The following is a 27950-nucleotide window of genomic DNA, read 5'->3' on the forward strand; positions in this document are numbered from 1 at the left end:
GACTGGAGGGATGGATATTGAAGCAAATAAACGATGGTAAAATAAAAACCTAAAAAACATTAACTAAACAAAGTGGAAGCTACTGAGTACTATTAGTTTGTTAGGGGTAATAGTTACAAGCCACACCTTAAAATGTGATACCTCGTCAATCACATCTCTATTATTATTTTGTGTTATTAGTATCAAAAACTACAGAAAAACGGCATGCATCGTTCTAATGATACCTCATAAGTCACAAATGAAAATTTCTGCGGTAAATTCTATTTCGAACTGGTACCTTGTAAATCTGTATATTAGACAGATTCTTGTTCAAAACAAAAAGTATTACAAATAAATAGTATCAGTCCTACCGTACTAATTATAATTTTACTTCTTAATATCTCTCAGTTTGTAAAAAAAATCACTCAGTTTCAATTTAGGCCCTTAAAAAGATACTTATAAGGTTTTTTCTCCCCCTGAAAAGTTGGATAGTTGCACTTAGGAGGTATCACAAGTTAAGGAGCGAAGGGTCACTTACAAGATGAATGGTTTCAGCCTATGCGACTATCTTCAGATCTTTTAGTCATCACCAAATGATCCTCTACACTAGGATAATAACTTCATCACAACTAGTTATGATTTAAATCATAGGTTACTGAATGTCTCTGAATAATATGTGTTCCCTAATGATACATATAATCCTTAAATGATTAAGGTTTTTTTCATTTATCGTCTACAGTAAACGTCTAGTGGTGAATCTCAAAGGCGAATTTAGAAAATGAGTGACAGCATGCACATGTTCGTATATCGCATAAAATCAGAACTAAAAGGAGGCTCTCCAAAATGCGTGTCATGATACGTTGCGGCGCAGTCGGCTCAGAAGCAGCGAAAGACCAGCGGAGGAGAACAACGAGATAGGCTGGATATTTCGTTTCCAGGACGTGGCCATTCGGAAAGACAATGTGTCACAACACAATGGACAACTCGGTCGCAGGCTGGCCACCTCATTCCATTCCAGTGCAACGATGGCACGTCAACACATAAAGGATACCTGTAGAACGCAACACATGTCACACAAGAACAAAAAGTGAGCTGAAAACAGAAGGCCGCCGGGGGATGGAGACTACCTCGTTATTTGTCATCAAAAACATTATCTGCAGAAATGCTATCCCAATGTCTCTAATTCCCGATTACCAAGAACTAAATGATTTGAGGCACTCCTACATTAATGATGGTTACTAATACATGCACATCAGTGGCTGTGGGCATCCCAGGATCCCCTGTTTTGTTGTACCAATAATCTGTAGTTAGCACTTCTCACCAGTATCCATGCAGATGCAAAGCTAACAAAATAATTTTGGCTGTACTCCGCCTCTAACAGTTCAAATTTCTTTGGTTTGTCATTTATAAGTTCAGTGGGTCCAAATATGAACCTTTTAGGTTGAGAGAAATTTCTTCACCATCAGTCTGTCATCCAAAGTAACAATCGACATTGCCGTTAGTCATTTCACAATGTCCCTCAGTTGTGATCTTCTCTGACTACTGTGTTGCCCTTGCTATACGTAACATTATTCTTTTTACCTCCCAGGCAGCCGATACTGAACAACCGAGCGAGACCGCACTGTTTTAACAGATCCGAATTCACTTGGGGTGATGTTTCGTTTCGATTTTTCGTGGATTTCCTGATTCACTTCAGACGAACACCTTGAATAGGTCACTATCAGACCACGGGAAATGTGATTTACTAAACACCAACTCGCTGGGTGTTATAAAAAGGTGGTTGATATTTACAAATAGCTTATCATTTTTGGGGTACATTATATATCCCGTGTGAAAGTTTGTTTTTAAAGTTACCGTATGTATTACAGGTATGTGCGACGCAAAATATTAGACGTTGCAACCGATGTAACCAAGGTCCTCGATAACTATAAATCTCTCTGTGTAAGTACGGACCTCCACTCATCCCACCAACATTTCGTCATGATAACTACACGCTCAGACGCGTTAAAGGCAAGTTAAAACTATTTGCCGGTACGAGACTCGAACACGTGCTACAGGAATTGCGCACACCGTGAGTTCCTCACCTGTAAACTAAGAATTTCGTCATGTTTTTCTCGGTTCCCAAGTACTACAGATCCTCAAGTTCTTGGGAGAACGGATACATCGAGAGTTCGACTTAACCACAGCCGCAGGTTTGTTACTAAATCGTTCAGATGGCTCTGAGCACTATGGGACTTAACGTCTTAGGTCATCAGTCCCCTATAACTTAGAACTACTTAACACTAACCAACCTAATGACATCACACACATCCATGCCCGAGGCAGGATTCGAACCTGCGACCGTAGCAGTCCCGCGGTTCCGGACTGAAGCGCCTAGAACCGTACGGCCACCGCGGCCGGCTTTGTTACTAAAATTTATTTTTAGAGGAGGGCATAGAACGATGAAACATTCAAATGGTTCAAATGGCTCTGAGCACTATGGGACTTAACATCTATGGTCATCAGTCCCCCTAGAACTACTTAAATCTAACTAACCTAAGGACATCACACAACACCCAGTAATGAAACATTCAACACGAGTTTAAACTTTATACCCGAGTATAGGTTTATGTGTCAGGAAGTCGTTTCTGAAAGTATTTGTATGGAGTGTAGCCATGTATGGAAGTGAAACATGGACGATAAATAGTTTGGACAAGAAGAGAATAGAAGCTTTCGAAATGTGGTGCTATAGAAGAATGCTGAAGATTAGATGGGTAGATCACATAACTAATGAGGAACTATTGAATAGGATTGGGGAGAAGAGAAGTTTGTGGCACAACTTGACTAGAAGAAGGGATCGGTTGGTAGGACACGTTCTGAGGCATCAAGGGATCACCAGTTTAGTATTGGAGGGCAGCGTGGAGGGTAAAAATCGTAGAGGGAGACCAAGAGATGAATACACTAAGCAGATTCAGAAGGATGTAGGTTGCAGTAGGTACTGGGAGATGAAGAAGCTTGCACAAGATAGAGTAGCATGGAGAGCTGCATCAAACCAGTCTCAGGACTGAAGACCACCAACAACCCGCCTAGCAGCCTGCGAGGCATACAGGGAACCAGCAAATAGTTTAAACTTACAGATGCTCCTTGCGACAGGAAAGAAAAATTGCGATCTTAACGTGTTCCGTTCGTTAGCCATACTTGTTCGTACACCTAAAAGTGTCGTATTACTGAAGTAAAATCCATAATACAAATAAAGAGTGTGATGTTGAGTTGTGAACGCTCAACCATTTGTGTGATTACTTCCATAATTCATCCACACGTTACTGCAATGAAGTGAATTTTGAAATTGCACTGTAAACGCAATATGCACAACTAGAGACAACCCTTTACACACTTTCACAAACCGCTGCGCGGTTAGTGGATACATGCATGCAGTTTAATAGATGCCACTGTCGTGTGATAGGCTATTTTCATTTGACAAAATGGTATCCTGCTTGTAAAGTACAAGAAATAAGGAACATACGTCTAAAAAAGAAAAAAAAGAAACCTAACGATGGTTCGAATTATTGCACTATGGTGGATACAGATTTCGTAGGTTTGTCTGCATAGCCATCTTCCGCAGCACAATTTCAGTTTGACCGGTAAAAGCAAACTGTCAATTATCGCTGTCATTGGTTACTTGAAACTATCCTCACACTGGCTACAGGGAATGCCGCGTTACCAACCGATGAGGAGTCCTGGTTGGCACTTGGATGAAGGCTATAGGCGACACAAACACATCTCAACCAGAAAAAGAATGATGGGAAGAACAATAAGAGCAATTAAAAAAGTCAATTCGATGGTGAAAATCACGCAGCAAAGTATTAGAAATAAGAAATACATTTGAATCAATTAATTGAATAAAAATGATAAAGTCTTTTGATTAGATTTAGAAAAATAAAAAGTTTTACTGCATTTGACGAGATTCGAAACTTAACCTTCTACACGTCAGGTTTATACACTAGCCACTTCGCTATGCCATTACACTGCAAAAATTGGTTATATTTACGACTCTACTGTCCCAGTACCAACGATTTATTGACGGCCTTCAAAACTCCAGCTTCACGCAATGTCGTGTGATGCTTATCTAATGTAAGAAGATCTCTGTGATTATAATTACTGTATTAACGACACTGAATTGCGTCTTGGGTGAAAGGATCCAGTAGTGTTTGATTAATGCTACGTGCGAAACATGTGCATTTCATTAGCACCATGTGTGTGTGTGCGTGTGTGTGTGTGCGTGTGTGTGTGTGATGAAAGAAGAAATAAAAGGGCCAGACCCAGGATTCGAGATCAAAACACATGAAGAAAGCAATCCGGACGAAGAATTGGAAGTGAACTAATTGTTGTGGCAGTTTGGCAACGGTGAACGTTTCGGGCTTGACGTTGAGCGCTTTGATGCGAGACCAGCTATAACGGATGAAGTAATTTTAATCGGATTATAGGTGAAGGCCACCTAGTTTTAGGGGGAGAAACGGTCGCTGGAGAGGGGCGAAGGAACTCAGTCGTTGCACGGAGGGTGGCAGAGAGTAATGCGGCAGCTTCAGCTCGGGGACGGTGGCTCCAAGGAGAGAGCCGTACACACCGCGCCGCGCGGCTCCCTGCTCGGCGTGCCGGCGCGCCGCGTCTTTTGATAACTGGGCGCCGTCAGACGTCACGGACGCCGGCGGCTGGCTATTAATCACTCCATGGGGCGCCAACACCTGGCATGATCGATCGCCCCAGCCTCAGGTGCAACTCCTGCCCCCCCCCCCCCCCCCTCTCTACTTCGACCCAAAAGCCACTGTTGCACGAGCGCACTCTTCGACGAGAAGGCAACGAACACACCACCTGTCATCCACGCGACTACTGTCAAAATTCAGTATCAGCCTTAATCCCAAACTTCCGAACAGCTCTCGGCACTGTACCGCTATAAAATCAAAGTTCCACAACCAACATGAAACCTTGACACCACGTGTCGATGACACGTTCATCCCCACTTCTACACATTAATAAACAGCAGCATTTTAAAGCTGAGTATTTCAAGTCCTGTCACCTTCTAAATAACATCCCTAACGTACTAGGCAAACTATCAGTCTGCTAATGCTGCATGTTGGACAGAATGTATGTTAAGTTCCATCTAGTTTTACGTGACCACTTCGACACTCCACTGAAAATTTTGGCGTGAAATGGATTCAGTTGTGCAACTGGATTCGTGATTTCCTATCAGGAAGGTCACAGTTCGTAGTAATAGACGGAAAGTCATCGAGTAAAACAGAAGTAATATCCGGCGTTCCCCAAGGAAGTGTTACAGGCCTTCTATTGTTCCTGACCTATATTAACGACATAGGAGACAATCTGAGTAGCCGTCTTAGATTGTTTGCAGATGATGCTGTCATTTACTGTCTTGCAAGGTCATCAGATGATCAAAACGACTTGCAATATGAAACTTCCTGGCAGATTAAAACTGTGTGCCGGACCGAGACTCGAACTCGGGACCTCAGTTGGTAGAGCACTTGCCCGCGAAAGGCAAAGGTCCCGAGTTCAAGTCTCGGTCTGGCACACAGTTTTAATCTGCCAGGAAGTTTCATATTAGCGCACGCTCCGCTGCAGAGTGAAAATCTCATTCTGGAAACATCCCCTAGGCTGTGGCTAAGCCATGTCTCCCCAATATTCTTTCTTTCAGGAGTGCTAGTCCTGCATGGTTCGCAGGAGAGCTTCTGTAAAGTTTGGAAGGTAGGAAGTAAAGTTGTGAGGACGGGGGTGAGTCGTGCTTGGGTAGCTCAGTTGGTAGAGCACTTGCCCGCGAAAGGCCAAGGTCCCGAGTTCGAGTCTCGGTCCGGCACACATTTTTAATCTGCCAGAGTGAAAATCTCATTCTGGACTTGCAATATGATTTAGATAAGATATCTGTATGGTGCGAAAAGTGGCAATTGACCCTAAATAAATAAAAGTGTGAAGTTATTCACATGAGTACTAAAAGAAATCAGCTAAATTTCGATTATGCGATAAGTCACACAAATCTGAAGGCTGTAAATTCAGTTAAATACTTAGGGATTACAATCACAAATAACCTAAATTGGAACGATCACACAGATAATATTGTGGGTAGAGCAAACCAATACTGCGATTCACTGGCAGAGCACTTAGAAGGTGCAATAGATCTACTGAAGAGACTGCTTAAACCACGCTTGTCCGCCCTATTCTGGAGTATTTCTCTGCGGTGTGGGATCTGCATCGGGTGGGACTGACAGATGACATCGAGAAAGTACAAAGAAGGGCAGCTCGTTTTGTACTATCGCGAAATAGGGGAGATACTGTCACAGACATGATACGTGAATTGGAGTGGCAATCATTAAAACAAAGGTGTTTTTCGTTGCGACGGGATGTTCTCATGAAATTTCAGTCACCAGTTCTCTCCTCCAATTGCAAAAACATTCTGTTGGCACCCACCTACATAGTGAGAAATTATCATCACGATAAAGTAAGAGAAATCAGGGCTCGCACAGAAAAATTTAAGTGCTCGTTTTTCCTGCATGCCGTTCGAGAGTGGAACGGTAGAGAGACAGCTTGAAGGTGGTTCATTGAACCCTCTGCCAGGCACTTTATTGTCAATAGCAGAGTAATCACGTAGATGTAGATGTAGATGTATTTTCCGTACGGAGGAAGTAAATATTTGTTTGTGAAGTAAGGTAACTATACGCTTATAGATGCGCAAAGTTTATTTATAATGTATGTAGCAAATAACAATACTTATTCAGTGATAATACAGCTCAGAAAAATTTTAAATAACCTTTTATGTACGTCTACAAACATAATCCGCAAGCCACTTAATTCTGCATGGTGGATGGTACTATGTACCACTACTAGTGACTTCCTTTCTTGTTCCACTAGCAGATGGAGAGAATGAAAAACAGCTGTCTACATGTCTCTGTGCGACCTCTAATTTCTCTTATCTTCCTGATCCTTACGCGAAGCCCACTTCGCCGGGGAACAATCGTTCTGCAGTCACCTTCAAATACCGTTTCTCTAAATTTTCTAAATGTGTTTCGCGAAAAGAACGTCGTCTTCCCTCCAGCCATTCCCATTTGACTTCACGAAGCATCTCCTTAACAGTCGCTTGTTGATCGTACCTAAGGGTAACAATTCTAGCAGCACGTCTCTGATTGTCTCGACGTTTTCCTTTAATCGCACCTGGTGGGATCAGAAACGCTCGAGTAACATTCAAAAATTGGTCGTACTACTGTTCTATTCGCGATATCCTTTACAGACGAGTTGCACTTTCTCCCAGTAAACTGAATTTGCCTTCCCTACTAGCGTGCTTACTTACATACTCGCCCAATTTCGTATTGATTTGCAGCGTTACACCTAGATATTTAATCTATGTGATTGTGCCAAGCAGCACAGCACTAATGCTGTATTAGAACATTACAACATCATTTTCCTATTCATCTGCATTAATGTTTTCGAGACGGAGTCGAGTCTCACAAGCTTGGTGTTTTAATTTATTATCATTTTTGCACTGACTCTATTAGCCTCAAATTTTGCAGACAGTATCTACATACGCCACTGAATGCATTGAAAAATTATATCATTGGATGACGAAGAATTCACAAGGTATGAAGACTATGGTTGTAGGCAAGAGCCCGAGAGAGACTCGGACCCATGTCGAAAGCGTCGGCGTAACACTTTTCTACGATTAGAGCAAGCTGCCGTTCATCACACCAACTAGAATTTTGTACGTCACCTTGCATCCTTCAACAGTCACTCAACGATGACACCTTCTCGCACAGAAGAGCGTCATCAGCAAACACCTGCTGATTGCTGCTCACCATGTCCGTCGGAGAATTTATGTATATAGTGACTGGGACGATCCTGCCACACTTCCTGGGGCACTACTGACAGAACCCTTGTTTCTAACGAACACTCACCGCCGAGGACAACGAATTGGGTTACATTACATAAGAAGTCTCCGAGAAACTCACATACCTGGGAGCATAATGCGTATCTTCGGACATTCGTCAACGGCTGCAGTGGGGTACCGTGTCGAAAGCTTTCCGAAAATTTTTGGATATTTAATCTGCTTGTTGCCCTTCATTCGTAGTTCGCAGGATATCATATGAGAAAAGGGCAGGCTGAGTTTCGCACGAGCGATGCTTTCTAAACCCATGCTAATCTTTGGACATAAACTTTTCCGTCTCAAGGAAACTTACTATAATGGAACTCAGAATGCGTTCAAGAATTCTGGAGCAAATTGGTGTTAAGGATATAGGTCTGAGGCTCCGTTCTTTCACTCTTCTGATGTACAGGAGTCACCTGCGCTTTTTTACAGTCGTTTGGAACTTCGCGCTGAGCAAAATATTTCCAAGAATGAAAGCTAAATAAGGAACCAGTGCCGTAGAGTATTCTCACTAAAACGAATTCTGTTTCCATTCGGATGTAGCGATTTAATTGCTCGGGACTCTTTCTGTTGCCTCTCTACGCCATGTCCTGCATGGTGAAATGGCAGCTAGAGATCATTCTTTGCCAGCCCCCACGTACCACTCACAGGCTATAGCCAAACTGGAACCTGACCACTGAATCCACACATTTTCAGACTTCGAGGCGACTGAATCCAATCCATAATCACAGGCTAGAAAAGAGGAAGAAGAAATGAGTGAGCAGCCAAGTCAGTAACTCCCACGAAAATCAAGACAAACAAATGTAAATTGTGCACTCCTGAATCCAACTCCCACAAAACATATCTGTAGTAGGAGCCTGTCAGTACACCACAAGCATCATCCCCTATCCAAACTCTAGAATAGGGGGTGGATTAACGTCATCTGTTGTAGAGATCACTTGTCGTCCTTACAAAAGGATGCTCCATGACAAAGAATCTGAGAAAAACAAAAGTGGATCTAACAAAACTAAAACTCGAAGAAACAAAAGTGATGCTAAGTCTTCAAGCTGGTTCTACATCTACATCTACATGGATACTCTGCAAATCACATTTAAGTGCCTTACAGAGGGTTCACCGAACCTTCTTCACAATTCTCTATTATTCCAATCTCGTATAGCGCGCTGAAAGAATTAACACCTATATCTTTCCATACCACCTCTGATTTCCCTTATTTTATCGTGGTTATCGTTTCTCCCTATGTAGGTCTTTTAATGATGTCCAGCCCAAATTCTGTATGATTTCTGTGACACTCTCTCCCATGTTTCGCGATAATGCAAAGCGTGCTTCCTTTCTTTGAACGTTTTCGATGTTCTCCGTCAGTCCTATCTGGTAAGGATCCCACACCGCGCAGCAGTGTTCTAAAAGTGGACGGATAAGTGTAGTGTAGACAGTCTCCTTAGTAGGTCTGTTACATTTTCTAAGTGTCCTGCCAATAAAACGCAATCTTTGGTTAGCCCTCCCCACAACATTTTCTATGTGTTCCTTCCCATTTAAGTTGTTCGTAACTGTAATATCTAGGCTTTTAGATTAGACTGATGTATTTAGTTGCAAGTCGGAATGGAAATGTTGAAGGCGTTTAGCGTAATTCCAAAAGTAGCCTAATAGTTTAGATAATAAACACATATGAAGAACTCAAATGTTTTGCTAATGTATTACAAATTAAAATGATTGTCTGTCAAACCAAATAAATTACTGTATTTTTTGCTATAGCTGAAAAAGTTTTGATGGTACAATTTATAATGTGGAAGACCATTTCACGTACTGTACCGCTTTGCTCTTCTCCACATTTTTTCAACTGTAGAAAATTTGTTTTCAAAGCTTTAAGCATGTGTGTTAAATAGAATGGGCTTACGAACTGCTAGTGTTACTTTTAGATTATGTACATTAGATTTCAGTAATATCAGAAAAATTCTGAAAGTGATACACTTGTCGACGTCAGAGCTTAGGATAATCACTCTGAGTGCGCCACCCAGGTTGCAGCCACAGATACTCTTTGTCGACTCTCTCTATTAGGTTTTGCTATTTACACTAAGTTGTGCATTTTGAAAAGGGCGCGTAGCAGTCACTTAGCACGAAATTGCCTACACATATCCCAGATGTTAGAGGCGGAAAAGGCGCAGACTGTTGTGAAGTAGTGAGGCGAGGCCGCGGCGTATGTTGCAGGTGATCAGCATCAAGGACAACGACAGCCTGGCGGCGATGTTGGCGGCCGAGGTGCAGGCGGACCTGCTGATCCTGATGTCGGACGTGGACGGCATGTACACGGCGCCGCCGGGCCAGGAGGGCGCCCGCCTCATCTCCACGTACACGCCCGGCCTCGAGGAGACCATCCGCTTCGGCAAGAAGTCCAGCGTCGGCACCGGCGGCATGGACTCCAAGGTACCCCACTGCTCTGCTTCCGCGCCTTCTCACTTCTATGCCACAGGATTATTCTTGCTACGTTCAGCTTTATTCGTCTCATAGAAATTGACTTACCCGCCGATGTATGGGGTTTCAAATAATTCTTCTGGGTGTGCATTTTTAACTTCTCGCGGCGTAAGGAATAATCCATTAAATTTCGGGAATGCAGCCGCGCAAATAAAATTTCCTCTATTGGTATTTCGTCCGGCCATCCTCAGAGCGAATCACAAGACTGACAACAAGTTTTTTTTTTCTTTATTGTATTTCAATTCCCCATTGGGGCGGGCTGGCAGCAGCATATGCGCTGCTCTTCAGCCGAAAGACATAGAATAAACAATAGAAGACATTTAAAAATAACAAAGGAGAGAATATGGTGAACATAGATATAAAAAAGGGGTGACTGTAAAATGGAGATAAAAAACTGTTTAAAAGTAGCACACACAAAAAGCCACACACTGCGACAATTAAAAGAACACAAGGCACAGTATGATTGAAGCATAAAAGGTATTGACGGATGGCGTAGCACATAACAAACACTGACAGCGACCCTCAAGGCAGTACACAATTAAAATCACACCTCTTGATGCACAGGAGAAACAGCACTAAACACAAGACTGATGTGGCACACTGATGATGATCAAAACAGAGGATCTGCCAGGTGCAAGGAGATGAGGGAGGCCAGAAGAAGGGAGGGAGGGGAAAGAGATGGGGGCGATGAGAGGGGGGCGCGCTGAGGAGGGCCAGGTAGGGAGGGATGTGGGAAGGAAAGAGGCAAGTATGGGGTGCAGGGTCTCAGGGGTGGGGGGGAAGGAGTAAAATCCGCTCTGGGAGAAGGAGGGAAGAGGAAAAAGGGGGACCTGGGGAGGGGGGGGGGGGGGGGGAACAAGGCCAGGTTATAGTTGGAAGGAAGGGTAGATGTCATGGCGAAGTTCGTATTCCGAGAGGGGGAGGCGTTGGAAATTGCCCTGATGAAGGAGATGGATGGTGTGGAGGTGGAGAGAGGGAGGGATACAGCGATAGAGGCGCGTCAATGGGTGGGGGATGGAGAGGAAGGAGGAAACCAGAGGGTGGGGGGATCAAGCCTGCAGACAATGTAAAGGATGCGGAGATGTTGGAGGAACAGGAGGAGGTGGGAGAAGGGGATCAGGTCATACAGGAGCCGTGTGGGGGAAGGAAGGCGGATACCAAAGGCAAGGTGGAGCGCATGGCGTTCTAGGATTTGGAGGGCCTTGTAAAAGCTGGTGTGGGCGGAGATCCAGGCAACGCTGGCATAGCAGAGAATAGGACGGTTGAGGGATTTGTAGGTGTGGAAGATGGTAGAAGGATGCAATCCCCATGTCTGGCCAGACATGAGTTTCAGAAGGCGGAGGCGGGAATGGGCTTTCTGCTGGATGGTCTGGAGATGAGGGGTCCAGGTGAGGTGTCGGTCGAGGGTGAGGCCAAGGTATTTCAGCGTGGGGGACGACGACAAGGTGCCAAGCGCGGCCTTATATGCTCCACCGCGGCGGTACTGCGCATGCGAGTCTCAGATGCTGATCGGTGGCAGAGACATACGCTTACACATGCGCCGCCTGTGGCGAAGGCGTACAGACAGCCGATTCGCTTATCGATGTATGATCGGCGGCGGTGACACGATGACGACTTCTCTGCAGTTTAATTACTCCAAGAGCCGGACTCCATGCTTTGTCCAAATTAAAACCAATCTCTCTGTTTATTAAACTGTTGGCTAATGGAATTTCTATAGCTTCCTTGAATACAGATTCCCAAAAAGAAGAGGTGGATGTTAAAATCTTCACATCACTGTAATTCATGGAATGACCCGTATCAATACACTGTTCGGCCACAGCTGAGTTGTCTGGTTGTAATAAGCGGGTGTATCTTCGATGCTCCACACGCCTCTCATGAACGGTGCGTGTTGTTTGACCTATGTATGACTGCTCACAATTTCCGCAAGGAATCTGATACACACCCGCTTTACGAAGCAGTAAATCGTCCTTCACAGAGCCGAGTAAAGCTGCAATCTTCGTGGGGGGCCGGAAGATCACCTTAACACAGTGTTTCTCAAGAATACGCCGTATCTTTGAAGAAAGAGCACCCACATAAGGCAAATACGCACTAGATCTGAAGAAATTACTATCTTCTTCCCCATTACATACCTGCTTTTTAGGTTTTGCATCGAAGCATATGTCTCTGCCACCGACCAGCATCTGTGACTCGTGCGCAGTACCGCCGCGGTGGGACATATAAAGCCGCGCTTGGCACCTTGTCGTCAGTCTTGTGACTCGCTCTGAGGATGGCCGGACGATCGCGGCCGAAATATCAGTAGAGGAAATTTTATTTGCGCGGCTGCATGCCTGATATTTAATGGATAATTCTTCTGGGTGTTTGACTGCGTCATCTGATGTACAGGATGTAACTAAATTCCCTTTATAGATTTTGAGGACTTGTAGTGGGGACTAAGAAGGTTTAGCATAGGCGCTCTTGTCTGGAAACGAACCTTTTTTCTCGCTGCATGCAAAGTATCACAATACTCGTTGGTCTCTGAGTCCTGTTGCTCATCGTCTAGGTCCACTTACACATAGGCCTCGATGTAATCACCACCGACATCAACACAGATACAGCACCACCGTACCATGCCCTGGTACAGACGATCACCAGTCACTGGTTCTCCACCGTCTTCCAGAGACATAACCGGCGCCAGTAGGCTTTCCTCGGATGCCACAGGGGTCTCGTAAAACAAGGTTCAAAAATGGCTCTGAGCACTATGGGACTCAACTGCTGAGGTCATAAGTCCCCTAGAACTTAGAACTAGTTAAACCTAACTAACCTAAGGACATCACAAACATCCATGCCCGAGGCAGGATTCGAACCTGCGACCGTAGCGGCGTAAAACAAGGATTTAGTGTGACCCAGACATATAGTAGTGTAGAGAGTTCAAGTCGGGAGAACGTGTACGCTAAGAAATGGGGCCACCACGACGTATCCACTGTTGCGCAAATCGTTGGCCCAGATGACCTAAGACCGCAAGTGAAAAATTAGGTAGTGTACCATCGTTCTGAATCCACATGTTTCAACGCACATGTAGTGGCACTTTTTCCAACAGCCCATTCAGTATGCAATCCAAGAGCCCATGCAAAACGCCTTCAATGAGTCACAAGCATGCGGCACCCATGAGATGTCGTGGAAGAAGGTATGGCCCAATCACACATCCATTTGGAATGCTGCCCAAAAATTCAGACCCATCCTGTTCCTTTTTCATCAGTCTTCTGACTGGTTTGATGCGGTCCACCACGAATTCCTTTCTTGTACCAATCTTTTCATTTCAGAGCAGCACTTGCGACCTAAATCCTCAGTTATATCCTGGAAGTATTCCAATCTCTGTCTTCTTCTACAGTTTTACTCTCTACAGCTCTCTAGTACCATGGAGGTTATTCCCTGATGTCTTAACAGATGGCCGGCTGGAGTGGCCGAGCGTTTCTAGGCGCTACAGTCTGTAACTGCGCGACCGCTACGGTAGCAGGTTCGAATCCTGCCTCGGGCATGGATGTGTGTGATGTCCTTAGCTTAGTTAGGTTTAATTAGTTCTAAGTTCGAGGGGACTGATGACCTCAGAAGTTAAGTCCCATAGTGCTCAGAGCTATCTTAACAGATGTCCTATCGTCCTGTCATTTCCTCTTGTCAAAGTTTTCCACATATTTCTTTCCTTGATGATTCTGTAGAGAACGTCCTCATTCCTTACCTTTTCAGTCCGGCTTATTTTCAACATTCGTCTGTAGCACCACATCTCAACTGTTCCATTCTTTTCTGTTCCGGTTTCCCCATAGTCCTTGCTTCACTACTGTAAAATTCTGTACTCCAAAAGTACATTCTCAGAAATTTCTTCCTTAAATTCACGTCTGTTTTTAATACTAGTTGACTTCCCATGGACAGGAATGCCCTTTTTCCAGTGTTAGTCTGCTTTTTATATCCTTCTTCCTCCGTCTGTCATGGATTATGTTGCTGTCTAAGCAGCAGATTTCATCAACTTCATCTACTTCGTAATCACCAATTCTGATGCTAAAGTTTCTCCGTATTCTCACTCATGCTACTTGTGGCTACTTTCGTCTTTTTTCGATCTACTCTCAATCCATATTCTGTACTCATTAGACTGTTCGTTCCATTCAACGGATCCTCTAATTCTTCTTCATTTTCCCCGAGGACAAAAATGTCATTATACCATATCCCTTCTGAAACCCTGAAGGCGGGCGGCATTTGAGTTTTCATCAGCCCACACATGACTGTTGTGGGAATTGAGAACACCTTGCCTGATGAACTTGCCTTCAGAAATGGTTCAAATGGCTCTGAGCACTATGGGACTTAACTTCTGAGGTCATCAGTCCCCTAGAACGTAGAACTAATTAAACCTAACTAACCTAAGGACATCACACACATCCATGCTCGAGGCAGGATTCGAACCTGCGACCGTAGCGGTCACGAGGTTCCAGAATGTAGCGCCTAGAACCGCTCGGCCACCCCGGCTGGCAACTTACCTTCATCTGCGAAAAGACTCCTCTGTGAGAAGTCGGATTCGTCCACACAACAGTGCTAGAACCACTTGCAGAAGTTGGCTTTTGACGTAAAATCCTGTGGCAGCCTTCTGGAGGTGCTAGGTGTATCTACTGCTCAAGCGTAACAAACCGGGCAGTTTTGTGATCAACTGTCAGTCTACCTGCTATGTTCCTGGTACTAGATGTCAAGTCCTCTTGCACTTCATGGAGTACAGCCATTTCAAACTAGGGCGTACTGGTGGTGAATGTACCTGTCTCCGAAGCCCCTAGTGCACCATGGCAAAAAGGGAGTGTGCAGGTGTCTGGTGATGCGGAAAACGTTCCGTGTACAACTGATAAGCAGCCGTCCCATTGCAGCTAGTTGCGCCGTACAGTAATATCATGTCGGAGTCTTCCGCAAACGTGACATTCACCATGGTCAACAGCAACACACTAAAAATGAAATGTACATGCAGCCTGCATTCTATACTGAAGTGAATGATTTCTACCGTCCACTGGTAGAGTGCGAACAGAGACCACAAGCACAACACCAAGTAAAAACCTCTCTCACCAGATCACAAACTCAACGGAATGGGATGCAAAGAAACCTGTTGTGGATATGAGACATCAGTTGAGCGGTGAATGACGTACGTAACACCGTTGTTGAGCCTGAAAATACCGGAGATTTGAACGTTGTAGAACTGTGTAGAAATTTCAACCTCAAAATTATGTCAATTCATTTTAAGAAAAAGAAACCTCAAAATAATAAACATGACGATCTGCCAGTAAGAATACCGCAATCTCGTATCCATATCACAAGGAAATTTTAACTATTCGAGAACTACCGAGCCAGACCACTACCTAACCAGAGTGAAACTACATTTAAAGACCCTTGTTATTAGCAAACGAACTCGACAAAACAGAAGCACAAAACTGGGAACAACTCAAAAAAGTTCATCAAAACTGCTCAAAATCAAATTCCATGACAAAGACGGGAAGATCACCCTTGGTATATTGAGAATTGTGAACAGGCAGTAAGACGTCTACACAAGGAATCACGTCGGATAAGAACTACTGCTACACCGGTATAAAAGAAACACTGAGTAAATGTAGTTGTAAGTTTGAAAAAACAAAGGGCTCTCAGAAACCAGGAGAAACTAGATACACTGCTTCTTTACGGAGAATGCAGATTGAACGTGAAAAGAACAGTTGAGTATCCCGCACGAAGGTATCTTGACAGACGATGTCCAACAAGACAGACATTTCAATGAATTCGAAAATCTTTTAACTGAAAGGGGGAGGGGGGTAGGGTGAGTATAACACTACCCCAAAGGTAAGGAGGAAACTTGCAACGAGCAGAACAGAAGAAGTGCAGATGTTTCTATTGGTGGCCGAGGACAGTGTACTCGACAACATGAGTATTTACGTGATTTACAGACTAATAGTCATATCAATTACAGGTATTAAGTTTTAGGTAGGTTATTACCTCTAAGTATGTGCGGCAAAAGCAGTCATTAATGCTTGTGTTCCCCTGGGCAGCAGGTTAGGTGTTGAAGTGTGGACAAATGGATGAAAATGACTTCTTCCTATTGACAGATATACTCCGCTTAATTATGACCCTGCAGAAAACGTTAGATCATGAAGGTTTTGACGTGTTTCTGAGAAGGCTGAGGCGCACACACACTTATGAGTGTGCATATTAAGGTACCATATACACTGAAGCGTCAGAGAAATCGGTATAGGCGTGCGTATTCAAATGAAAAGGTAAGTAAACAGGCAGAATACGGAGCGCCAGTAATAATGTGGGGCGTGCGAAGCTGGAGTGATATGAGACCCCTGATACGTTTACATACGACTCTGACAGGTCACACGTACGTAAGCATCCTGTCTGATCACCTGCATCCTTTCATGTCCATAGCGCATTCCGACGGACTTGGGTAATTCCAGTAGGACACTGCGACACCCCACACAGAACTACTACAGAGTGGCTCCTGAGTTTAAACACTTCCGCTGCCCACCAGAAACCCTAGGCACGAACATTATTGATCATGGATACCTCGCAAAGTGCTGTTCAGAAGAGATCTCTACTCCCTCGTACCTTTAACGATTTTTCCCTGTAGGATTCATGGTATCAGTTCCATCCGCCGCCCTCGATAGCCGCGCGGTCTGAAGCACGTTGCTACGGTTCCAGTGGCCCTCCCCGTCGGAGGTTCGAGCCCTCCCTCTGGCATAGATGTTTAAGCTAGCGTAAGCTAGTTTAAGTTAGATTAAGTAGTGTGTAAGCCTTAGGACCGATGATCTAAGCAGTTTGGTCCCATTGGAACTTATCACAAATTTCCAAATTTTCACTTCCCTCCAGCACTACTTCAGACGGTAGTCGAGTGCATGTCACGTCGTGTTGCGGTACTTCTGCGTGCTCGCGAGGCCCCTACACGACGTTAGTCAGGTGTACCAGTTTTTTTGGCTCTTCAGTGAAGTAAGTATACGCAGAAACTCTCTGCCCATGATTTACATCAAGGGGCGGATTGTTGCTCCTAGAATAGTTCTAAGTAAAAGTTATCTCCTTTCTCGCTTTAGTATCACATACAAATCTGTTGCGTACTATAACGCTTTGTGGCAGAATGTAGACACCGATGATTACGGTGCTTCAGGAACTTCGTGTCGAAGTGAACCTAACCGTAATTAACATTCTTCACAGGAACGCACAGACCTGAAATACGAAGAGACGCTATATTCACTGAAACACTCCTCCAGTGCTTCGTCTGACACTCAGCAGTTCTGCAAATCTCAAATGGATTGGAAATAACAGTGCGGTGTGAACATTCGAGGAGGAAAAGAGCCGCATTTTCTGCTTGAACCGCGTAACTAAACTGCCAGTTTGTGTGTTTAAAACAACTGTGTACCGGAGCCGGCCCGACAGTCGCTTGTTTCGCTTGTAAACAGAGTGTTATGAACAGTTCGCAGCGCACCACCCCCTCCCCCTTCTGCCACCAACCGCTTTTCCGCAGCTCCCCCTCCCCCCCCCCCCCCCCCCCTACGTCCCTTTCACCCATTGCGTAATCACAAAAAGGGCCGCACAAGGGCTGTGGGCCGCTTGCGTCCCGGTGGCCTGTTCCAACATACCGCGTAGATAGAAATTCGTACGGATTTACCTGCATGAGTACGGCGAGGCGTTTCTAAATCTAATCAACATAAAATACTCGCTATTTTCCCATTTATGGTTTCTCCAAATAAATATACTTTAAACCGCTGTTTACCTTGCGAGAAGAAATACAGCATTTTTTATTTTGTGATACGTCCTCCCTGCAAGAGGTGTCCTACATCAGTGCGGCGACAAATTTCAGTCCTCCGAAAGCCATGTGTTGCGCTACAAGGGCACTATGCGATATTATCTCGCTTCAGTTATCTACATCTACATCTGCAGAATGTCCCAGGAGGAATGTTCAATATTCAGGGGTATGAAAGGAACGATCATTCGAAATAAAAAAGTATAATAAACATGGGTTTTAAAATGCATGAGCTATGAACACATGTTCATCATCTCTACTGGAAACACATCTCTTCTACAGAAGAAGTACTTACAGCTCTTAGGTTATGCACTTCAGAGGCCAAATATACTGGGAAATTGTTCTTCTTGGATTGGTCCAGACTACCTTCTCACATAATGTGGAAAGCAACGAGTTTACGGTAGAGGAGATATGTTTCATAATATCGAAGATGAAGTGCTCATAAATCTTATGGAACGGATTTTAGAGCCAATGTTTACTAGACTTTTGTTCAAAAATGTTCAAATGTGTGTGAAATCTTATGGGACTTAACTGCTAAGGTCATCAGTCCCTATGCTTACACACTACTTAACCTAGATTATCCTAACGACATACACACACACCCATGCCCGAGGGAGGGAGGGCTCGAAATTCCGCCGGGACCAGCCGCACAGTCTATGACTGCAGCGCCTAAGACCGCTCGGCTAATCCCGCGCGGCTAGACTTTCGTGCATCGAATGATCGTTCCTGTCACATCCATGAATACTGACCATTCCTCCTACCCTGTATACTCTGCTAGTTACTAAGGTCTTGGGCGAAGAAGCGTAACCTCTGGTACCGTTAGGATTGCCCCGTCTCCCTTGTCTATTCCATTCCAGAATGGTGCCGGGAAAGAACGACTGCCCATAAACTTCTGCATGCACTCTAATTTAACGAGCCCGATTGTTAACAATGGCGGGTACACTCGATGCGAAACATAGTTATTGCATGGTACGTGGTATGCTTTATTCATATTAGCCCCACAATAAACAGAGAAACTGCAGCTCTATCTCTAATTTCAGATTCTCACTAACGACAAGTTTATTAAGATGTGCACATGTACACAGTGATAAGCGCCAAAACCATGGCTGTTAGTACCAAGAGTGTCCATACGATAGTTTATAGAGGGGTAGGAGGTGGCTAGACCAGGAAGACAAATGGAGACTTGTAAGTAGACATAAAAACATTACAGCTCTGACTCCGTTAAAAACCGGCATATTACCGACGTTTAAGTCATTTTCTAAAAATAAAACATTTGACGACACTATATTCTATTCTATCCCTGACAGCTGTCCCCCTTGCCCCAGGGCATAGGCGCCTTTGGCAAGTAATAGTAACGTGTAAGGTGTTAGTACCAGAAAAATGGGTTTCAGGGACGATTTGTAAAATGTCAGGATGGTGTGGATAACTAAAGGTCACAAAAATATCCTGAATAAGTTCCTGAACGCAAATTCGCGTCAAAAGTTGTTACTGATCAGGTAAATATGAATAAATCAATAAATAATGTTGTGTCGGGTACCATTGCTTACGTGAATTTACGTGGCAGTGTGATGGCAGAAATGGTAAGGAACATCATTAATATCGTTTATGTGCTGTCGAAAGGCGACAATAGATTGAAAGTTATATTGTGCTGAATCATAAATTAATTTTTTAGATTGTTATACCTCATTATTTCAAAATTTGCTAATGCAAATCTTAGTGTCATAAAATGAAACAAGGCGCATCTTTTAAATTTGTATTTTTGAGATGATACACAGAAATGTTTCCTTCTACAGATGCGTCTGCATCTACGAGGGTAGTCTGAAAAGCATAAACTAGAAAAAATGTTTGTTTCGTAAACACCTCTCCTTACATCTTGACTTGTGTATTGTGTATCGAACTGGGGACCTAGAAACGGCGGAGAGGCTTCGTCCCGCCGTAGCCCTCAGTGGTTCACAACCCCACAACAGACCACAGCTGTCCACCCGCTCCACCGCACTTGTAATCGGCAACAATTCCTGTCGGGCTTTGATGCGAGTGTCATTTACATGGCGCATACCTCTAGTCCCGCTCCTTCGCCTGGATCTTCTTGCGACCGCTGTTTTTAAGGCGCCTTCCCTGACCTTCGAGTACTACATGGAAGACACGTTGAACAGTGACCTGTAAGTACACCAACAAATCGGGGAATCCATTCCTGTTGTATTCGTGGACACATTGGAAATGTCTGGTACCTCTCCACGTGGACACGATCTTTAAGATCGGATCAAGAAGTTTTCGTTTGAGGGCGTTGCTGCAACGTATATGCAACGTAGCGTGACTCCGATGTGGTTAGACAAGCACTGACATGTAAAGAAAGGATTAATGGGGCATTAGTGTCTTTCCGACGTGCGTGCGGTAAACGCGGAGATTTATCTACTGCGACTTTATTACCAAAAAGAACCACGCATAATAGCTTTGCCAGTTTTAGTAAGTTCAGTCGTAGAATGGCTGGCAGTCTCGTATCTAGTGCATTTGATTCGACTAACACACTTACTCAAAATGAGCTGCCATTATCTCGAACCTAACGGACTCCTCTGCGTAACTTTTAATTTCTAACGGCTACGAAACTGACTGTAACTACAGGGGTTTTCGAGTGAGCTGTAGGGTCCCTTCGTGAGGCAGGGGAGACGATCAAGAAACTGTTAAGCATTGTTTACAGGGAAAAGCCAAGTGTGATAGCCTTCAACCTCATGTGATTCATCTACATCTACATAAATACTCCACAAGTCAACTTACGGTGCATAGCAGAGGGTACGTTCTGACAGCACCTCTGATGGTGCCCAGTTCTTTCCCCTCCTCAAAGAAGTGTTTTACAATGAAGAGTAATACTACGAACAGTTACCTGCCGGCCTCTACTATTTACAGATGGTTAAAATGTTCGAGAGATTTATAAAATTCACTAGAATGCATAAGTACGTTTAAGAATATTTCTAATGCAGTTTCGCAGGAGGGCTATTGCCAATGGTAGTCTCATTTTCAACCAAGGAAGACAAATAAAACGTTCGCATTGCCATATGTGTTACAATAAGACACGATCAATTTCTGAAAGCTTCTAAATCTATTGTTTCATTTGGTTCGCTGTTCTCTAAAAATCTTCTCTATCACATAGTTCTATAATAAATTTCTCAAACTTATGGTTATTCTATGTTCCGCAACAAAATCTCTGCCACTGCTGATAATCGTTTAAGAGATTTGGTTGACGACGTAGAATGTTCCCGCGCTTCTCAAGATCTTAATCTTGAAAAGACACATATGACGAACTTACCTCGTGCAGTGTTTACGTAATAAATAGAACTTGGCAGCGCTGGAAACTGATACTTGGCAAATCCTGTTAGAAGTGTAAATACAAATTACGACTTATCTTAGAAGGCAGATTAAGGAAAGACAAACCTGCGTTTCTAGCATTTGTAGACTTAGAGAAAGCTTTTGCTAATATTGGCTGGTATACTCTCTTTAAATTCTGAAGGTGTCAGGAGTCAAACAGAGGGAACGAAAGGCCGTTTATACTTTGTAAAGAAACCAAGTGGCAGTTATAAGAGTTGAGGGGCATAAAAGGGAAGCAGTGTTTGGGAAGGGAATGAGACAGGGTTGTACGTAAGTTAGAACTTAAATAGTGGCAACACTGCTGTAGAGACACTATGCAATGGAATCTACCATTGTCGCTGATAGTATGCTTTGTGGACCATACCTACCTTACCTCCCAGCAAATGGATTCGCCCATCCCACGTCACCGGCGTGCGCACGTCGAAGGGAACACAGTCACTTCTGAGCGAGCGGTCTAACGTAACGGTGTCACTATGTTTTTGAAACAGGAACAACGGAGATGGATCAAGATTGAATGCGCCAGAGGACGTACAGCACGACAGTATCATCAAAGTCTTCAAGAGGCGTGCGGGGAATCGGCATTGCCGTACAGAACAATGGCGCCTTGGGTAAAAATCCTTTAACGAAGGTCGGCAAACTGTGGCACACATGCATCGGACAGATCGTCCTAGCGTCTCTGAAGAAGAAGTACATGCTGTTGCCGCGTTAGTGGACAGTGATCGACGCCATAAGATTCGTGAGCTCACCCATGAAACCGGATTAGCGCGTACGACTGCGCTTCGCATCTTGAAGGAACGCTTGGACATGCGAAAAATTGCTTCACGATGGGTTCCGCATGACTTGACGGAAATGCAGAAATATATGCGTTACAAAGCTGCTCAGACGCACTTGAAGCGCTATGAGCACGAAGAAGAGACTTTCTTACGCCGTATCGTAAGACTGGATGAGACATGGGCCACATCGTACGAGCCAAAACTGAAAAGCAAATACAACTAATGACGTCATTATGAATCGCTGCGAAAGTCGAAAGTGCGTTACAGCCCCAGTATGGTGAAAGTTATGGTGATTCTCTTGTACGACTGTGATGCTGTTATCCTGACGAATTACGTTCCTCGACGGCAGACCGTCAATGCACAGTATTACTTTTCGTTTGTGGAGCATCAACTGCGACCATCTTTGCGAAAGAAGCGGCGACACTTTCTACCCAGTCCACCCATCATTTTGCATGACAATGCGCGGGCACATACAGCGCAAGCTGTGGCTGCTATGTTCGGTCGATGGGATGGTACTATCCAACATACTCCCCGGACTTAAGTCCTTGTGACTTTGATTTGATTCCGAAGATCAAGGAACCACATCGTGGCATTCGCTTCAGGATTGTTCCAGAGATTCGACAGGCCGTAGACCGCTCCATTCTCACCATCAACAGAACAGGCTCTGCTAACGGTATACTACACCTTCTACATCGCTGGCAACGGGTTCTACACAAAGCTTGTAACTGCTATGAAGGGTAGTAACAGGTGCAAACATGTAACTCTTTTGTATCGGTTATGAATAAACAGTTGCCCCTATTTAAGTTCCAACCTTCGTAAGATGAACATCAACAAAAGCAAAACGAGGATAATGGAATGTTGTCAAATTAAATCAGGTGATGCTGAGGGAATTAGATTAGGAAATGAGATATTTAAAGTAGTAGATGAGTTTTGCTATTTCGAGAGCAAAATAACTGATTATGATCGTAGTAGAGAGGATATAAACTGTAGACTGGCAATGGCAAGGAACGCGTTTCTGAAGAACAGAAATTTGTTAACGTCGAGTACGGATTTAAGTTTCAGGAAGTCGTTTCTGAATGTATTTGTTTGTAGTGTAGCCATGTATTGAAGAGAAAAAAGAACGTGAATAGTTTAGACAAGAAGAGAATAGAAGCTTTCGAAATGTCGTGCTACTAAAGATTGCCAGCCGGAGTGGCCTAGCGGTTCTAGGCGCTACGGTCTGGAACCGCGCGACTGCTACGATCGCAGGTTCGAGTCCTGCCTCGGGCATGGATGCGTGTGATGTCCTTAGGTTAGTTAGGTTTAAGTAGTTCTAAGTTCTAGGGGACCTATGACCTCAGAAGTTGAGTCCCACAGTGCTCAGATCCATTTTTTGAACTGAAGATTGCGGATCACGTTACTAATGAGGAGGTACTGAATAGAATTGGAGAGAAGAGAAATTTATGGCACAACTCGACTAGTAGGACATGTTCTGAGGCATCAAGGCATCACGAATTTAGTATTGGAGGACAGCATGGAAGTTAAGAATCGTAGAGGGAGACCAAGAGATGAATACACTAAGCAGATTCAGAGGAATGTAATTTGCAGGGGGTAGTTACTAGGAGGTGAAGAAGCTTGCACAGGGTAGAGTAGCATGGAGAGTTGCATCAAACCAGTCTTTGGACTGAGGACCACAACAACAACAAATACAAGTTTAGATAAAGAATCTGTGCTCCAGAAGATAGTGGTCCGTGGCCAGTTTCTCAGACTTGAAACAGCAGAAGAAAATGTTCATAACTGTACCTCATGTGCAAGTGGCGTTGTACATAGAATTCATGTGCTGCATCCACGGACGAAAGTATTCGTGCGGAAGCTTCTCTCGACTGGTACGAAGCTAAGTACCGAAGGCACTGATCTCGCATGTTGAAAGAGTGGGGTTCAAAACTCTTGCTAGTCATTCATAATTAGATGGTTTCTCTCAAAAACTCATGACCATATTTTAACATCACTCTTGTACAATCCGTCTAGCGTAACGCACCCACATCAAAGGCTTAATAAACAGCCCAGTAAGAGAAGAGACGATCTATACGACAAGATGCTGAAGTAAACCATTTATTGCTATTATCTTCCTTATCGTCTCTCTCTCTCTCTCTCTCTCTCTCTGTCTGTCTCTCTGTCCCTCTCTCTAACTTTCTCTCTTGCTCGCTCGCTTCCTCACGTTTACACAGAAGTATACCATGGTGTGCGTTTATACATAGTTTAAGTCCAGACAGGACCAACGTGCTGTTATTCTTACCGGTAGACAACCATCAGCGAATGAGGAATGTGTAGGGGCTAGCTTGTCTGTCGAAAACCACTGTTGTTGAATGATGCGCCATGCTCTGCGCTGGTCGCGATTCGACAGAAGACGCTGGTCAATATGCGAAGCCAGCCTCATCCACTGCGAGCCGGAGTTGGGGTGTCGACGATGCAATGGTGTCATCTGTTGTCCACTCGTCCCAAGACGTTCAAGAGCCAGCCATCTACTGGAAAGACACAAAAGAATTTGGGGAAAACTGAAAATTTGTGCCAGGCAAGGATTCGGTTCTAGGCGCTTCAGTCCAGAACCACGCTGCTGCTACGGTCACAGTTTCGAATCCTGCCTGGGGCATGGATGTGTGTGATGTACTTAGGTTAGTTAGGTTTAAGTAGTTCTAAGTCTAGGGGACTGATGACCTCAGATGTTAAGTCCCATAGTGCTCAGAGCAATTTGAAACCAGGATTCGGACCCGGGTTTCCTGCTTACTAAGCAGATGGCTGAGTACTAATCCTTAGGTCTGAGCAATTGCACGAATCACTCTAACACGCCTCCATTCAGACCGAAATTCTCAACATTCATGCACTACTAATGCAGTTCCCCTCGCCCATTACTCTCATAAATCGCGGCATTTCGCCTATTCCCTAAAGAGTTGGAATCTGATGTGCATCTGTACTGAAGAGATCATTGGCTGTCCCGCCTTAATTGTATGGTGTCTGTTCTTTCGAATATGATTACTGGAACCCACTGCTTATTGATTTCAAGGAACCTGGTGTTTCCATGGCGGGGAACGGTAATGGCAACGCTGGAGAAATTACGGCATGCAGTTCTGGCGAAACGTTCGAGAAATCTGCGAGAAGGGATGCTGCTGCTTCATGATAACGCGCGTCCACACATCGCAAATGTCGTAACACATAAGTTAGGCCAATTCAAGTAGAAGAACTCGAGCAACCGCACTATACTCCTGATCCCTTCCCATGCGATTATCACGCCTTCGATCCCTTAAAAAAAAAAAGACTTGAAGGGTCGAAGATTTCTGTCGGACGAAGGTGTGGAGCAGGTTGTCACGGGGCTCTTCAAGCAACAGGATACGGTGTTTTATCAAACGGTTATCCTGAACCTTTTGAATCGATGGGATGATTGCCTCAGTGGTCACGATGGTTTTGCGTCATTGGCATGCCGATTCTAGACTGCACTGCCTGAGAACGGAACCTATTTGACTGCCCCTTATGCAATAACCGATTGACATATGCACTTCAAAAAAAAGGCTCTGAGCACCATGGGACTTAACATCCGAGGTCATCAGTCCCCTAGAACTTAGAACTACTTAAACCTAACTAACCTAAGGACATCACACACGTCCATGCCCGAGGCAGGATTCGAACCTGCGACCGTAGCGGACGCACGGTTCCAGACTGAAGCGCCTAGAACCGCTCAGCCACTGCGGCCGGCTATGCACTTACGTTCGTTAACATCATCGGTGGAGGGGCACTTCCAGATACCAGTTCCACATCGTGTACAGAGCTCCAAAGCGTCCAGTACGCTCTTTTAAGTCAATGACTAATATCCTCTTAGCTTACGTTGTCCGTCATAAGATAATGGCGCCAAATTCCAGCCACGTTCCTCGCACTCAGAATCCAGTGCCGTTTATTTGAAGGTTGCCATCCTTACTCGCGGCTGTCCTTACTCAAGGAACGCGCCTTCGCAAATCGTAAATTGACGATACAACCCGTATCTGTAGATTCCGCTTTTACCCTTAACAGCTTGTGGATATTGAGTAACTGCAGGGTTTTGGAAGGGTAATATTGTATCAGTCTGGCATATATTGCATTGTTTTTGTGCTGAACGTCTTCCCAAAGGTAATGTAGACTACCTTTATTAGCTGTAAATCCAAAACTTCAGAGATATCTGCTTATTTACTAACTGTTGTCTACACAGTGACTGGTATTTCGCTGAGGTTATTTCGTAACTGTTCAGGCGCCATTGATGACTTGTGGACCTCTTATTTTGGTTCATAATACTATAAACATTTTAATTTTTGTTGCTTGAGAAACTAAAGTGTCATAATAGCATACAAAAGACTTTACTGCATTAAAATTAACCAAAATAATAAACACGTAGCTATGAAATCTAGAGTGAAAGTAACAATGAAAGCAATATTAAGACCACGATAACAAAGTGTAATCAGTTACTGCCTTTCGCAAATCTTCATACTGGGCAAGGCTGTTTAGCAGGAACCATAATGGCAGTCACCGAGGAAGAGTGAGGAAAAGTGTGGACAACACATTTCAGAATGGCAAAATCAGATAAAGAGAAATGTATCCTTGTCGTACTTCCAAAAACATTTTAATTACTAGTTTTAATAAAATGAGCAAGTGGAAGGTATCGTCAACTATTCCATTCATTGTGTCCCAATAGAATAATTAAGTTTACGTTATGTCTTCACTTCAGAAAGTGGGACTGGGTTTGGGTGAAAGCATTATACTTGGTATGGTCTCGCCCTCCTTAACGGCAAACTGAACTAATAAAAAGTTACCGAATTTTCAGTAGAGTGAAAATCCAGGCGCCACCCCGACACTTCGCCAAGACATGATGGGTGCCGCAATTGTGGGACAATCGCAACAATTCAACAAACCAACCCTGCTAGAAAAACGAGAACATTCAATTACGACATTCAGCCTGACCTGATGGCTGCTTATGTTCCTTTTAATAAGCTTCACATTTTCAACCACAAATATCATGAACGACTAGACGTACAGCAATATCTGTGTAAGATTTCCCAGCTCGTGTAATAGGTATTCGTCAATTAACAGCGTATATTTCCAAAATGGTTCGCTCTTGGACAAAAGTAGTCTTTCTGTTAGGACGAAGTTACATTAAATACCGAACGAAAGTCAAGGAACTACGCACCCATCGCTGAAATTTCCTCCCCCTCAAGCCCATGTGTTGCTAAGAACTAAATATATCTTTGTCTGCGTCAGCCAGTGACTTCTGTTTTCCTGGTTGCAGGTCAAGGCAGCCACGTGGGCGCTGGACCATGGTGTTTCGGTGGTGATCTGCAACGGCATGCAGGAGAAGGCCATCAAAACCATCCTGGCCGGCCGAAAGATCGGCACATTCTTCACCGACTGCAGCACCAGCACGGGGGCCTCCACCACTGACGTACTTGCGGAGAACGGTACGCACTCAAGATCTGCCCAGTTGTCACTCCTTCACTTTTATATATTGCACCCGAGTATTAGATCTTCTTCTGGTTTCTTATGTAGCTTATTCAGTCAGACTTTGGTTTTCTTTTTTTTCCTATTTTTCCAGTTTTCCACTGCGTTTGATGCTGTCCGACACGAATTCCTATCCTGCTCTAACTTCATCATCTCAGAGTGTCACTTGCAACCCATGTCCTCAATTATTTGTTGT

At 44.2% G+C, this 27950-nt stretch overlaps 1 protein-coding gene across 1 annotated transcript in view; it reads left to right on the plus strand.

Moving 5' to 3' along the window:
- LOC124548628 (delta-1-pyrroline-5-carboxylate synthase) overlaps window positions 1–27950 on the plus strand; it is a 201280-nt gene that overhangs the window by 86528 nt on the left and 86802 nt on the right. Inside the window, exons 6-7 of the mRNA XM_047125184.1 lie at window positions 10079–10294; window positions 27546–27714. Coding sequence (XP_046981140.1) covers window positions 10079–10294; window positions 27546–27714 — 385 coding nt within the window. The remainder of the gene's footprint in view (window positions 1–10078; window positions 10295–27545; window positions 27715–27950) is intronic.

Source organism: Schistocerca americana, chromosome 1, assembly GCF_021461395.2.
Source record: "Schistocerca americana isolate TAMUIC-IGC-003095 chromosome 1, iqSchAmer2.1, whole genome shotgun sequence".
Lineage (NCBI taxonomy): Eukaryota > Metazoa > Arthropoda > Insecta > Orthoptera > Acrididae > Schistocerca > Schistocerca americana.